This window comes from Sorex araneus, chromosome X, assembly GCF_027595985.1.
Source record: "Sorex araneus isolate mSorAra2 chromosome X, mSorAra2.pri, whole genome shotgun sequence".
In the NCBI taxonomy this organism is placed as follows: domain Eukaryota; kingdom Metazoa; phylum Chordata; class Mammalia; order Eulipotyphla; family Soricidae; genus Sorex; species Sorex araneus.
In genome coordinates, this window is record NC_073313.1 from 350,382,640 (window position 1) to 350,398,665 (window position 16,026).

Consider the following 16,026-nt stretch of genomic DNA (forward strand, 5'->3'; position numbering starts at 1 on the left):
CTATGTGATCAGGTTGATCAAATACCACTCGAAATCAGTAAGCGCAGTTACAGAGGTAGTGCATTTACAGCTCAGATACCCCTGTGGCAGGAACAGTTTGTTTTCAACAGTTTCACCTATGATAACAAAAAGGCTGTGAGCAAATCATGGGGCATTCCTGAATTTCAATTTCCTTACCAAAATCCGCATGAGAGTTAGAAATGATGATAAGGAATAAATGAGATTAACTTTGATACTTTTCATGAAAAACAATCTCAATTACCTGTGTAAATTTGAATGTTTTTTAATCTCTCTGAGCTTCATACTTTTGTACATTCTGAGAAGTAACTGAAATTGGAGTGTAGAAAAATATCGCTTACCTCCGCACTACCCTCACTCCCCCATCTTTCTGGTTTAAAACAATAAAAGGATCAGAGATGTGGCTCAGTGGTAGAGCATTGACCTGCTATGTGTGAGGCCCTGGGTTGCATCCCCAGCAACACACACACACACACACACACACACTGGATTAACAAATTTAAAATCTGTAAGTGGAACTGTTGAGCTCCCATATGATGCAGTAATTTCACTTCTTACTTCTTAATAAATATGAAAATAAACAGTATATTTTCCTATACTCTAGTTTCAGTCAATTTTCACAATATACAAAACTCTAAAGTTCAATATGCACATCATTATTCACCACAGCACTCAGTACAATAGCTAAGACTTGGAATCAACCTAGATGCCAACCAGATAAGTGGATCATGAAGATGTGGTATATATTCACCATGGAATACTACACAGCTGTAAGGAGTGATGAAATCATGCAATTCATGGCAACATGGATGGAACTGGAAGACATCATGCTAAATGATTTAAGCCAGAAGTAGAAGGATAAACATGGGATGGCAGCACTGTTATGTGCTATTTAGAATAACTGGATGAGGTAATACAAAGGAAGGGGATGCCCAAATCAACCTTAAACTCAGAATATAGAGAGAAGGAAAGAAATAATGGAGGGTTAGAGGGAGAGAGACAAAATGAGAGGCAAGGGGATTAAGTATAAAGGTGGTCTTAAGGGATGACAGGGCCACATATCCATACCACGGAGTCAACAAAACTGACATCCAAAGACCCAAACTTTTTTAAATTTTTTTTAGAAATTTTTTTAAATTTAATCACTATAATGTACACAGTTACAAAACTGTTCATGACTGGGTTTCAGTCATACAATGTTCCAATAATCAACCCTTCCCCAGGGTACATATCCCACAACCAACGTCCCCAGTCTCCCTCCTGCTACCATCCCCCACCCAAGCACACCTCTGCAACAGGGCTTTTTCTCACATGTGCTTGCGTTCTGTCATCTCTCCCTCCCTCTCTCTCTCCCCCACCACCAACTCCCTGCTACCCTCCCTCCCCTCTCCCTCCTTGCTTTTGGCATTATGGCTGGTAATACGGGTACCGAGAGGTAATGAAGTATATCCCTTTACCTACTTTCAGTTCTCAGTAGTTATGTAGAGTGATAATTTCCAACTACCATTGTCACAGTGGTCCCTTCTCCATCCTAACTGCACTCCCCCAAGCCCCCTTGTAGAAAGCCTCCAACCTCTTGGTCCTCATTTCTACTATCCTTGGGTATTAGTCTCATACTAAGTTTATTTTATGTCCCACAAATGAGTGCAATCATTCTATGTCTGTCCCTCTTCTTCTGACTCACTTCACTCAGCATGATACTCTCCAAGTCCATCCATTTATAAGCAAACTTCATGACTTCATTGATCCCCTGGTGGCTGCATAGTACCCCATTGTATAGATATCCCAGTTTCTTTATCCAGTTTTCTGATCTTGGGCACTCAGGTTGTTCCCAATTTCTGGCTATTGTGAATAGCGCTGCAATGAACACACGTTTTTCTGCACTGATTTTTAGGCCCCTAGAGTATATCCCAGAAGTGTATTGCTTAGTCATATGGAAGCTCACTTTGCAGGTTTTGTTTTGTTTTGTTTTGTTTTGAGGAATGTCCATACTGTTTTCCAAAAAGGCTGGACCAGTCAGCATCCCCACCAACAATGAGGGAGAGCACCTTCCTCCCACATCAGAGTCAGCACTGGTTGTTCTTATTCTTGTGTGCTAGTCTCTGTGCTGTGAGATATCTCATTGTTGTTTTGATTTACATCTTTCTGATGACTGATGACATAGAGTATTTATTCATGGACCTTTAGACCATTTGCTTTCTTTTCTTTTTTTCCTTTTTGGGTCACACCTGGCAATGCACAGGGGTTACTCCTTGCTCTGCACTCAGGAAATACTCCTGATGGTGCCCATATGGGATGCTGGGAATCGAACCCCAGTCGGCTGTGTGCAAGGCAAACGCCCTACCCACGGTACTGTAACTCCAGGCCCACCATTTGCATTTCTTTGAGGAAGCCTCTGTTCATTTTTTTTCTTCCCATTTTTTGATAGGGTTGGGTGGTTTTTTATTTTTCATGTAAGGTTCTAACAGTACTGAACATATATATATCTTTGATATTAAACCTTTATCAGATGGATGCTGGGTAAATAATTTTTCCCACTATCTTTGTACCTTGGTTTCTTTTGAAGTGCAACAGCTTCTTAATGTAGTACCACTTGTTTACCTATGCTCCAACTTGCTTAAGATTCAAACTTTAACAACTGAACTTAGAAGGGTAACTGTCAAGAGGCCAGTTGGCCCGAAGCTGGGAACACTGGTGGAGAGAGTCGACACTGGTGGTGGGATCGGTGCTGCAGCACTGTATGTCTGAAACAACTATGAATACCTTTGTACATCACGATGCTTCCATGAAATTAAAAACGAATTTTTCAATGAGGTGAAATAGTACAACATAATTAGGGAAATACATGAATTATAAAAGAGTAATATGAAAAACTGCCTACTAATAAGTTGAAAATACCAGATTTAAAAAAAATGGACAAAATTGGGTCTGAGAGCTAGTACAAAGGGTAGGGTTTGCCTTGCACACAGCCAACCCGGGTTCGATCCCCAGCATCCCATGTGGTCCCCTGACACCACCAGGAGTGATTCCTGAGTGCAGAGCCAGGAGTAACTCATGAGCATCTCCTGGTGTGACCCAAAAAAGGAAAAAAAAATTTTTTTTAAATGGAAAACTAGAGACATACAACTTAGGAAGACTGAATTGTGAATAAAAAATCTGAACAGACCTAATTCTACTAAAATGTGATTAAACCAGTAATCAAAATATCAAGTTCTAATGACTTCAAACATTTTCCTTACTGTGTGTCTTTAAATCTCACATATGAGAGAGACATTTTTTTAATATGTATTGTGGAAATAGTGACACATACAGATGAATAAAAGCTAAATTCCTGAAAATTTTTTAATAAAAAGTAATAAGTGTGAAAAATAAAAGTTCAAGTTACACAATTTGATTTCCTATAGATATTAACTATTACTACATCATAAAAGAAAATACTGTAAATCATTATGCCTCTCTCAAAAGTTCCTATCCATTGACTATAGTTAGTTTTGAATCATTTATGTTTACCATTAAGTCTTAAAAGTCCTACATAACCATGAATTGCATTGTTTGAAAAAGGTAGATTTTGCTTTGTTTGTGTTTGTCAAATATGGATCTGATGTTTCTGTTACATGCACCTTTTCCTTTCATATGCTTTACAAACAAGGAAAATAAGACTATATTTGTATAACGGTATGAGAAAAATATCTAATGGGGTCATTGCTGTGAAAATTCTAGCCTCCAGGGATTTTCTAGCTGCAATTTTTTGTTTTCCTTTGAAGGTCACACCTCACAGTTGTCGGGGTGTTCCTAAAAGTTCTCGGGGGGACCATGTGTGGCACCTGGAACCAAACCAGGCTGGCCACTTGTAATGCAAGCACCTTACCTACTATACTATCTTGCAAACCTTTCACCTACAATATTTTGTTTTATTTTGTTTTGGGGCCACACCCAGTAATACTTAGGGGCTACTCCTGGCCCTGCACTCAGGAATTACTTCTGGCAATACTTGAGGAACCATATAGAGTGCTGGGGCTCGAATCCAGGTCAGCTGCATACAAGGCAAACACCCTATCCACTGTACTATCACTCCAGCATCTCACCTGTATTTTTTATAAACCTACACTTTATTTACTTATGGCAATTTAAATGTATACAGAGTGAAGGATTGCTTATGAAGGACTGTTATATTCCCTATGCTATAACAGAAAAAGAAACACTTTTTATTCCTAATGACACACAATTAAAATAATATAAAAATGTGAAGTTATTCTCTGAATTAACCACTCATTAGACCCTGGTACATGATCCTTTGGCAGTTCCTCTCAGAGTTAACTTTGCAGGCAGAGAAGCAAAATGTTTGATGACAGGAGTGCCCATCTTGCACCAGCCTGATTAAATCAGATCTAGACTTTCTCTAGCTGAATTCAAGTTATCACAGTCCAGCTGTTCTTCTGGAAGCCATGAGCACTGGGACAGATGGCATTAATGCTTTCTCACACATGGGTAGCCATAAGTATAGGTTTCTAACTAAAATAAATTCTTCACTATTGCCTTTTTCAAAATACGGTCAGTAGGTAAGAACCAAGGGTAGAAGAAAATAAGGCCACCATACGAGGGGCCTGCAAGTGAACGAAGAGACCCCTGAATACAAAGATGACATATTAGCCATAGCTGAGCGGAAGTGAATCTTACAGAGATAAAGTACTGCATTTCAGGTGGTAAAACTTTATTCCTATCAGATTCGAAGAGAACTGTTACCATACCACGGAGCACATGCCGAAAACTACGTGGTGAGCGTGGAAGGCCAGGCCATGGGAACACACATGAATAATTAAAAGTCATTTTTACTGTAAGCAGACACCATGAGTAGAAATTCACTTCAGGATTCAGGTTCTAGAGTAGTTAGCATGATTAAAAATACTAATTATTTGATGTTGTAAGGAAATCTTAAGATTTACAAGTCATACCATAATAGATCATCCAGTTAATCATTACTGAGATGGCCAATGCTATGTCAGGCCCCGCAGTGAGGCTATGTTGACTGCAACACTTGCCTGGAGAAGCTTGTGGTGAAGAAGGAACATAAGGCTCATTTATCAGTAGCTACAGGGTACTACTGAAAGATGCAGACAAAAGAAAGGCAGACACAAAGGGGTAGGGTATTTCTTAACAAGGAGAGCTCACTTCTGCTTAGAGAGACTAAACACTTCCTAGATGAGCCAGAGCTAGATCCTGAAGGAGAGAAAGGAATTTGCAACAGCACCTGGCTACCACTGAATTTTATTTGATGCTCAGATCAAAATGAAACTCTAAATTCTAAAAACTAAGTTAGGGAAAATATGTTTAAAAGACTCCTGAAAGTTCTCTCCATTTCAATCCACGTTCAGTGGAACGAACTACTCTCGTGCTTTTCCTGAGGGAAAAGGAGAATCTAAACACTCCAGAGGGACAGAGATCACACTAAACTCCACACCCACAGTCACCAGTCTCGAAATCTGTACTTCACTCTCGAGCTATAGGTGTTACAGCCACCAACACTTTAGGAACCTCAGCAACTGTCCCCAGCCCCCCAGCTTCCCTCTTTGCTGTTCTGTTTTATTTCTTCCCCTTCTCCTCTTCCTCCACCTTTCTTTCTTTGCTTTTTTTGTTTTGCTTTTTTTGTGCCATGCCAGTGGTACCTAGATTACTTAGGAATCAGTCCTGGAGGTCCCCGGGCGACCACCTGCAGAGCAGGGGTCAAATCTGGGGCAGTCGAGTGAGGCTACCCCAGGTTTGAGCCATACAGTATCATACCGTCTCTCAAGTCCTAATTTACCATATTCCTGCGAGAAAAAATCCAATATAAGTTTTTTTTTTTTAAGTTCATTAACAAGGCCAGAGAAATAGTATAACAAGAAATGCACTATCTTTGCACATTATATGCCTGGGTTCAATTCCTGGCTCCCCATATCATCCTTGGGCCTGACCAGGAGCTTGGATATCACCCAACCCTCCCCACCATGAAAATCATTTACAAGTATTGATTAATCTTGTTTAACACTCACTTCCGACCAGTGTGCCTGGTCAGTCGAACCATCAGCTTGCGTGCCTCTTCTGCGCTGGACTGAGTGTTCTTAACAAACGAAATCGGTTTCTCAACTCCGTGTTTCTCCAGAAGCTCTGACACACTACAAGTGAAAGAAGAAATTTTTTTCAAATCTTGCTACAAACAGAAAAGTCTAAGAATTTTAAATACACATATACACATGTAGCATCCACATGTGTGTGTACAAATAAGTGTGTGTGTGTACAAATAAGCCTATAGAATAACCATCTTATTATTTACATTATTTTTCACCAAGAAAGTCTTATTCCTCCCCTACTAACTTTTATTACAATATACTTGGAATAACCTTTTTTAGACATAGAAAATCTCTCTCAGCATCTCTGCAACTTTCAATGAGAAGAAAGGGCCACTCCAAAAACACCATACCCATAGAACAAGTCGAGTCTACCTTTCAATACCTAAATTTAACTTGTAACATTCTTATTGACTCTTTCACTGTAGGCATGTCTGCTAGAAAACTAATGCACAAATGATCTTAGTATTGGTGAACCACAGAAATATCATAAAGGTTCAAAATCACGAGAATTGATTCAGTAAAGATGTAAGATGCATCATCATGCTGCGAAAGAATCGTCTTCAAATACTGCATTCACTAGGCAACAGCTCTTTATATATACCTAATCCGTCTCACCAAATCTTACTCACCTTTATCAATAAACTATGACTGGGCTTATTGAATGGCAGGGCAGCCAACAGAATCTCTCCATGAAGACAGGTTTCATGGGTTATGCCACCTGACACTATGAATACTCAAACATTTATCAAATACTAAGGTATCTGAGGTGAAACAGAAATGAAAACTTATTTTAAAAGACCAGTAAATAAGTTGAACAATGAAAGACCTGAGTACATCCAGAAACCTACAGTGTGTTACTATTTTCTTAAGGTCTGACAAGCAAAATATATCTGACAAGAACCCATGATTACACACCAAGAACCATATAAACTGTAAAATAAACTGTTCTTATTTGACTATATCTCTTTGAAACATCTCTTCTCAATTTCAGTCGAAAGGAAGGGAGGTAACCATGCATAGTCTGACAAATGGATCAATGTTGATGTACCATACTGGGTTTTGACTAAACTATGCTCAGCTTCTGAAGAAGTTTGAGAAGGAGAGAAACAAATCAATCAATAACAGTAAAAGTTTAATTTATTTAAACATTTCTTTCAAGAAAATAAAAATCAGGGACAGAGAGAGAGCACAGTGGGTAGGGCTCTTGTCTTACATGAGGGCAACCCCAGTTCAATCCTTGGCACCCCATAAGGTGCCCTGAGCCCACCAGAAGTGATCCCTGGGCACAAAGCCAGGAGTAAGTCCTGAGCACTGCAGAGTATAATCTCAAAAAAAATACATAAGTAAATAAATAAAAACCTGCGACTTTCAGAACCCAAAGTAATGAGAATAAATCTACACAATAATAAGATTCTTGAGGAAATTGAAGAGTTCATCCTTCATTTAACTCACATAGTATGGCATAAAAACACATTCTTTCATTAAATAGAATCCAGCTTGAAGTACTTTTATACTAAACTACACAAAAAGGACTAAAATTACATTTTATTCATTCAAATTAAATAATTTACTCCAAATATTTTATTTCTTATATTATCACAAATGTGATGCTATGACTTTCTGTCATTATATTAGAACAGTCTGTTTCTCCTAAATGATTACTAAAATATGTAATACAAATATTTCAAAATTAAATGCAAGCATTGTGAATACACACATAAAGATTAAATAGAAACAAACAGGGCAGGCCAGAGTGACGTAGAGTGCTTCCCTTCACACAGCCAACCAAGTGCTTAAACAAAGATACTAGACAACCACCAAAAAGTGTGTTTAGTAAACATTATTTGCTGATAGATGAAATAACTAGTACAAGAACAAACATTTCTGGTTGTCCTACAATATGTGAGGGGCTTTAAGATGTTTAATGCCAATGCAGCAAATGTGTTCATCAAACCACATTCACGTGTGAGCCACCAGTGGAACACGTTGGCATCGAAGTGTTAAATGCGGGACGGGAGTGATAGCAGAGCGGGTAGGGCGTTTGCCTTGCACTAGGTCTGACCCAGGTTCAATTCCCAGCATTCCAGGCGGTCCCCTGAGCACCGCCAGGAGTAACTCCTGAGTGCAGAGCCAGGAGTAACCCCTGAGCATCACTGGGTGTGACACAAAAAGAAAAAAAAAAGTGTGAAATGCTTAACCTAATGTTAATTCCCCAAACACAGGAGCTAGAGAACTCGATAAATAAGAACAATAGCACAAAGCTAGTAAGTGGCAACCTCCGCATTTGAACACAGGTCTACTTACTAGTCACCAAGTCCTTATTCTTATTATTCTACCATCCTGTTCAAAGAAATGGCCTCTTAGGAAAAATCATTACCATAAGAACCAAACAAATATGAGCTCAACCTGGAAATAACTAGCAGGCTTATTTAAGGTGGTCTCTCTTTGTCAGACCTGTCTCAGCAGCACAGAGTCAACAGACGGTTATCTTTCTCACCTGAGAATCTGCTCCAGCTGGTCCACCATGTCATGTAGCGCTGCAGTTACCTCGGTCTTGTGACTAAAGGCATAAGAAGGGAGGGAAAATTAAGTTTTAGTCAAAAAATTTTTACAGAAAACACAAAATTCAAGTAAAAATTGAGGCTCTTCCTGTTCCTAGAGTGAGCAGATATCATTGGACTACACTAGCACATAACAGGGGCAAATGGAGACGCTACTGGCGCCCACTCAAGCAAATTGAAGACCAACAGGTTGACAAATGATACAAGTTAAAAAAAAAAAACCAACATTTCCCCTGTATTTAGTGAGTAACCATACTTTATATTTTTGGTAAATTTTTAGGACCTGAACACATCCAGCACTGTTCATAATTCAAGATATTACGATAAAAATCTAGAGTAGAATAGTAGAATAATATTCTCTGCTACAGACTAGCTTGGTGAATGCTTTCTAGAAAGTACTTTTCAAAAACACTTTTAATTCACTTCTGTTAACTTGTAAAAAAATAATCATAAATTAATCACAGCCTTTAAAAAAAAATGAAGCAAAGGGGAAAGTAATTTGTTTTCTTCTTCTTCTAACCAACAAAAAAACAGATTAGGATGCCATGTCTTCCCCGCAAGCTGAGCCCTGTCCACACTACCTACGGCCCCACAGAGGGTCTCCAGCAGCATTTTATAGACCCAAAGGACTTCTTTATGTTATGAATACCACTGCTTCCACTTCAGTATTAAGGAAACACAGAGAAATATAATCATCATTTAGAGATAAAAAGCAAATCATTTCTGAAGGAAGTACATGGGGACTACAAACACATTGCATGAAAAAAAAAAAAAAAACCATTAAGTGGGCCAGAACAAAGGTACAGCAGGCAAAACACCTGCCTTCCAAGCAGCTGACCCAGGTTCAATCCCTGGCACCACACATGGTCACCAGAGCAGTACAAGGAGTGAAAACTAGGAATAAGCCCTGAGCACTGCCAGATGTGGCTAAAAAAAAAAAAAAAAAGATCAAAAGCACTAACTAGACATATGGTTGCCAGGGAAAATACAGTTTGGCACATAACCATACGAGTAAACATGGTTTTAGCAGAAAATCTGACAACGGCTGCAGCTGATGCTCCCACCCGTTGAAATTCAGTCCCAGCCATAGTGGTGACACTCCCAAGAACCATGCCACTTGACACCTTTTCGTGCCTTCCATTTGACAACCCAGGGGAATTCCAGCAAGATTTTAGCTTGATTAATTAATAAGAAGATCGAATAAAGAGTTTTTACCTAGACTTGGAAAGTTAAAAATAGCCTAACTTTAATATGAAAGCCTCTTTATTTTTTGAACTATCTGTCCTAGTTTAAATCTTTGCGGCAATTATTCTGTATAGCTTACAGAGACCATACTGTTTGAAAACAAGTTTTAGACCTCAAACTATTATGATAAATTAGGACATATACCACTTGAAGTGTTTCCTTTAAAAGTTAACATCCACTAATATCCTGCAAGAATAATATTTTTAAAACGGAAACTGTACAATTGAGCAGGTAGTGGGAAGGATACTAGGGTCACTGGTGGTGAGAAATGGACACTGGTGGAGGGATGAGTGTTGATCATTGTATGATTGAAACCTGATCATGAACAGCTTTGCAACTGTGTATCTCATGGTGATTCAATTAAAAAATATTTTTTTAAAAAAAGAAACTCTACAATTAACATTGGTTTTTTAGAATATAGTATTTTCCTTTATCAATTTACATCCACAAACCTAATAATGAAATATTTTTTCATCCAGATGTAATGTGTTACCTAAGAAAAAACTTTAATTAGATTAAATGATTGTTCACTTCCTAAATGGAAAAAAAAAGCAGTTTACCATTTGATAAATAGCAACCATTTAAACACTAAAAATAATCACTGCACAAAAATAAATTGACAAATCTGGCATAAAGAACAAAGAGAATAAAAGAAAGTATTCTGAAATCCTACATTCTAGTACTGGGCTAATTTATAATTACAAAGTATTTAGAAAATTACAAATGTGAATTCTAATCATTAAGAAATAATATAACAAAAGAGTATCACAGCTAATTTTCATCTGCTAAAAATTATTAAGTCATTTATCTGAATCCAAAAAAGCTTTCAGACATACACAAAAGAGGCCGTTCTTGGCCTAACTTTTTGAAAATGAATACACTAATTTCTTAACCACATGAATATTCTAATCCCCTAGCTGCAAAGTCTCTGTAAAAGAATATGCATTCTTTTATTATCATTTTATTTAAAATATCAGTATTATACCAATATTATAATATTAAAACATCAGTATTATAAAATTATAATTCTATTGAAGGCATACCTATCCCTTTTTGGTATACAAATTACTGTCGAGAAATTAACAAATAAGCCCTACTCATTATTTTCACTTACTTGATGTTACTGAAAAACAAAATTTAATACATTTACTTTTTAAAATCACACACATCAGTTGGAAGTCAATGCTTCTTCCTACTGCATTCAGAGAGAAAAAAAAAAAGAGGCAAGAAGCAGACAGAGGAACCTATCTGCTTTCAAGCTGGGTCATATATGAAGAAAACTCCTTCCCACTTCTGTTTCCTGAGGTAGATGGTGAGGTTAATAATACCTCTGAGTCTCTTGTCTCTCTTGCTCTCTGGGAAAAGTAATTTCACTACTAGCATCATATACTCATCGGTTTGAAGTATTTTAACAAGCGCTTGACAACTTAAAATTTTAATCTTAAAATAAAATCTGAAAATACTAGTGTTTTGTCTTCCAGTGTAGGTCACAGTTCTCAGAAGCGGGTGACTCCCAAAGGTATGCTTGTTTGATCACCCTGCTTTTTACCAAGAATGGGAGGCAGTGTAAGGTTTCTACACTTGCTCTATGTGAACTCCCTAGCATCTGTCTCTACTACTGTCTCCACTTAGCTTTATAATTAATAAGACTAACTGCTTTTATTCCTTCTTGATGATCAGACTTAAATGCTCAACAGCTAATAATTGCTAACATTTCCGTAAGATAATAAACAGACATAAAAGAAAGTTTCTATGACAGAGGTGCAAACATGCAGAATATGAGATTTTTCTGAAGGTTCTGATAAGGGGTGAGGTAACACAGAGAGCACAGAACTTTTAAATGCATTTGTGAAAAAAAGACTTGGATGTTATTCGGTTTTAAAGAGAAACAAGAGAAAATACTTGAATTTTAAATAAGAAGGCCAACATAAACATTTAAATTTAAAGTGTCAATTACAAGACAAAGCCAAAGAAATATGCCAAATCACTTATAAATTACCAAGGGAAAGAAAAATAACTAAAGGGGCAGTAAATACACATAGGAAAACAAATATATTTACCTAGGAAAACATAAAAGAAAAAATTGCAAATAAAAACACAAGAAATTTAGACTCACAGTAAGACATCCTGTGAGATGCTATATCAGAATATTAAGATACTAAAATATCAGAAAGAAAATAAAGTCATAGTTATCCCAAATGGCATTGAACAACAGCACTGAAGAAGAAAAGCATGACGTCATTCAAACTCATAAGGAAAAGCATTTTCACTTATTAATCCATGTGTAAATGTAACTTTTCCTAAGTACTGTGTAAGTTCATGGTGTACATTATAAGTTGAATTTCATGTAATGTGATTACTGCAGTAAACTTAGTTAACATTTTCAAATATAAGTAGGAAAATGTCTCTTCCTGATCTTTTATTGCAGCTGAGAGTAAATTCTAAAAGATCAGGAAGAGACATGTCAATTATATCATAAAACCAAAGGAAAAATAAAATTATGTATATGCATATATAAGTAAAGTGACTTCCATAAAGAAAGGAGAATATGAAACAATTCTTAGACGTAAAACATAGTTTGCATGAAACTGAAAAAAATAAAGCACACAAAGTTATCACTACTTTAGAAAGACAGCTTTATTGGGGGTGATGATAGTAGAAATTTTTATTTGTACTTTGATGAATAATTAGTAATCACCATTGAAAAAATACAGTGAAACATATATAGGAAAAAAATAGAAATCTAGGCAGCAAGGGGCTAGAGCGATAGCACAGCGGGTAGGGCGTTTGCCTTGCACGCGGCCAACCCGGGTTCAAATCCCAGCATTCCATATGGTCCTCTGAGCACTGCCAGGGGTAATTCCTGAGTGCAGAGCCAGGAGTGACCCCTGAGCATCGCTGGGTGTGACACAATAAATAAACAAATAAATAAATAAATAAAATATTTTTTTAAAAAAAAGAAATCTAGGCAGCAAGTTTATAGATAATTTCATTTTTTTCTTTATGCTCCATATTCCAAATTCTCTACAATGAATATTTGAGGAAGTGTGCATGAAAAAATAAAGTGTGGCACTTTATCTTTTGAGGGTTCTTACCCATATCCTCTCTGTGGCAAACATTCAAGGATGTCATAGCAGAGAGACAGCTGGTCACTTCGTTCACAGTTATAGATGCACTCTAATGCTACTGCCATCAATTGGTCGTGGTCAGGAATAATTCTTTGGTGCAACTACAGAAAACAGAGCACGCTGTACTTAATGTCAATAGATTTACAGTCAATTTTTCCATATCCTAGTATTACTCCCAATAGAATATTAAATAGTGCAATTAATCAGCTGCAGAATCAAATCTTGATTTTCCTTTAGCTTACAGACTTTTAAGGTCTTTAATAATTTCAAATGAATCACATTTTAATTACTGAATCAGCCAGAAAAGATAATTTGTACCCATAATCTCTGCATCTGCTAAAAACAGATTCTTCAATTTATGACCCATTCAAGATAAAGTACATAGAAGAAACACAATGAATTTAAAAGGCAAATCATTTAAAATAACATTTCTATCCCTGAAGCCAAATTTTATGTGCGTCAATTATAAAAATATATAAAAATCCCTTAACTAATATTCAAAGATGTTAGGACCTACTATTTTTCAGTATGCATTATGTATTAGTCATTTAACTAAACAGTACTGACATTCTATTTGAAAGAAGTCACATTATAGTCTAATAATATTCATATCACAGAACATATTCCATATTTCGGTTGCAGAAAATGGATATTTCTAGTCATTTTTTCTACAAAGCAGATACAATTTCCAACTGCAAACCATAGATAGGCTTCCCTTCTTGAAGTACTTTTCTGGGATATGAAAATAACAAATTTATGCCTGTTTTTTCTCATCTACAAAACTGGAATAGGCTTTATCTTCCTAGAAGTACTGTTAAAAAGATAAATACATATCGAAAGCATATGCATGTAACTATAGAAAGCAGAAATAAAATTGGATTCTTTTTTTTTTTTTATTGGTCTCCCAATGTTCCCGAGAGGCCCTGGCCACTCCCCAGGATAGGCAGCCTCGTCAGCCAGATGTTGGAGAAGTCAAGGCCACCCGGTGAGGATGCTCAGGTTCAGCATGCTGGAGGCTACCAGAGCACACGGATAGGAGTACCTGTAGGGTTGCTGCCTATGGTTCTGAGGGAACCTTCAAGGCTACCCCAAGATGTGCTCCAGGGGTCACTGACCAATCTCCCCAGCCCCCTTAGAGCACTTTTTAAAATATATGATTAGTATAATTTATGTAATAAAGATCCATTGATTTTCAACATTTCTGTAAAAATTCACCAAAAGAAAAGAGATGCTGCCAAACAAAGATTTTTTTTACAATAGACAAATGAAATCAATTTTCCTGAAAAAGTACAGTCAAGGTTTTCTAAAGTAACTTGGTATTCTTTAAGATATTGAGAAAAAATAAAGAAAAATAGAAATCGAGCTTCTATGTGACCCAGCAATTCCACTGCTGGGACTATACCCCCAAGGGTTCAAAACCACAATGCAGAAATGATATCCTATGGTCACTGCAGCACTATTCACAATAGCCCTAAATGAAAAACAACCCAAATAGCCAAGAACAGATAACTGGATAAAAATGCTCTGGTACACGTGCAAAACGGAATACTATTTAGCCATAAGAATATATGAAGTCGTGTGATTTGCTAACACATAGATGGATCTAAAGAGTATCATGCAGAGTGAAATGAGTCAGAGAGGGATAGACACAGAATGATCTCACTCATGTGTAGGATATGAAGGAGCATAATAGGGAAATAACTCATGCCCAAAGGAAATAGTCATGAAGAACAGGAAAACTGGTCCTTAATAGGAAGCTGGCCACTGGGCTGGGAAAGGGGCAAGGTGAGGTCAGGGAAGGAACCACTATGGCAATGAGAGAGGCTGGGGAGTGAGAGGGGAACTGGAGACACCGGTGGAGGGAAGTGAACACAAAGGGACTGATGGCAGGACACTGTATGTCTGACACGCAGATGTCAGAATATCATATGCCTAAAACTCAATTATGAATAACTCTGTAGCTCTGCAATTCATGGTTATTCAATGAAAAAAATAATGTAATGGGTAGGAAGCAATTAATCAAGGCATCCAAGTAAAAAGTGGGGCAAAAGCAGGAATAGCCAATTCAGCAAAAAAAGGAAGTGTTTCTCCCAAATGAACATGTTAAAATGCACAAACAAAAGTGAAAAAAGGAGTTGTTACTGTTGTTGTTGTTGTTGCCTTAATCACTGGGTCACATCCAGAGGTGCTCAGGGCTTAGTCCTGGTCCTGCACTCAGGAATTACACCTGGGGAGCACATGGGGTGCCTGGGATCAAACCTGCGTCAGGTATATACAAAGCAAGTGCCCTACCCTCTGTGCTATCTCTTCAGCCCCTGGAATTACAAATTTTAAAAATACAAATATTTTTATCACATAATTTTAAAATATGACAATGAATTCTGTCTGCAAAATTCTGAAAATGTCTGCAAAAAAACAGACACATTCATACATTATGGGCAAGACTATAAACAGGAACAACATCTCTGAAGAGGAACTTGGCAATGCCAATAGAATCCTTGCTTTGGACCCTGGATGTATTTCCTTCTAGGAATACATCTTGAATTTATTCCAATAATACAAAAATACAACTGGGCAAGCTATTTGTTGCAGCACTGATCATAATGACTAAATCCTTGAACTGACACACATGCATACTTAGAAAACTAATAACACTGAGCAATTCAAGTTCTAATTTTACTGTGTTCTTAATAAATATAACCAGGTGGGTCGTGGCTACCATACTACACAGGATACCTTTCAGTTTCCTAAGGAGTGTGGACCTGAAGCAGACAAGCAAGACTAAGAATCTGCAACCAAGTGTTTAAAGTGCTGAGCAGAGTTCCTCATCCAGTACTTCCCATCCAGACCCTCTGAAGTACCACACCTCTCTGTCTCTCTGATGATCAGTCATGCTCCCTCTGACTGGGACTGGGAAAGAGTCTCAGGTGCTTTTAAAAACACTTATAATTAGGTGGATACAACTAT

General features: G+C 37.4%; 1 protein-coding gene across 1 annotated transcript in view; it reads right to left on the reverse strand.

Annotated features, from left to right (window-relative positions):
- NBAS (NBAS subunit of NRZ tethering complex) overlaps nucleotides 1–16,026 on the reverse strand; it is a 388,118-nt gene that overhangs the window by 211,580 nt on the left and 160,512 nt on the right. Inside the window, exons 26-28 of the mRNA XM_055121563.1 lie at nucleotides 13,027–13,160; nucleotides 8,623–8,685; nucleotides 6,048–6,170 (exon numbers count right to left, since the gene is read on the reverse strand). Of these exons, the coding sequence (XP_054977538.1) occupies nucleotides 6,048–6,170; nucleotides 8,623–8,685; nucleotides 13,027–13,160 (320 nt within the window). The remainder of the gene's footprint in view (nucleotides 1–6,047; nucleotides 6,171–8,622; nucleotides 8,686–13,026; nucleotides 13,161–16,026) is intronic.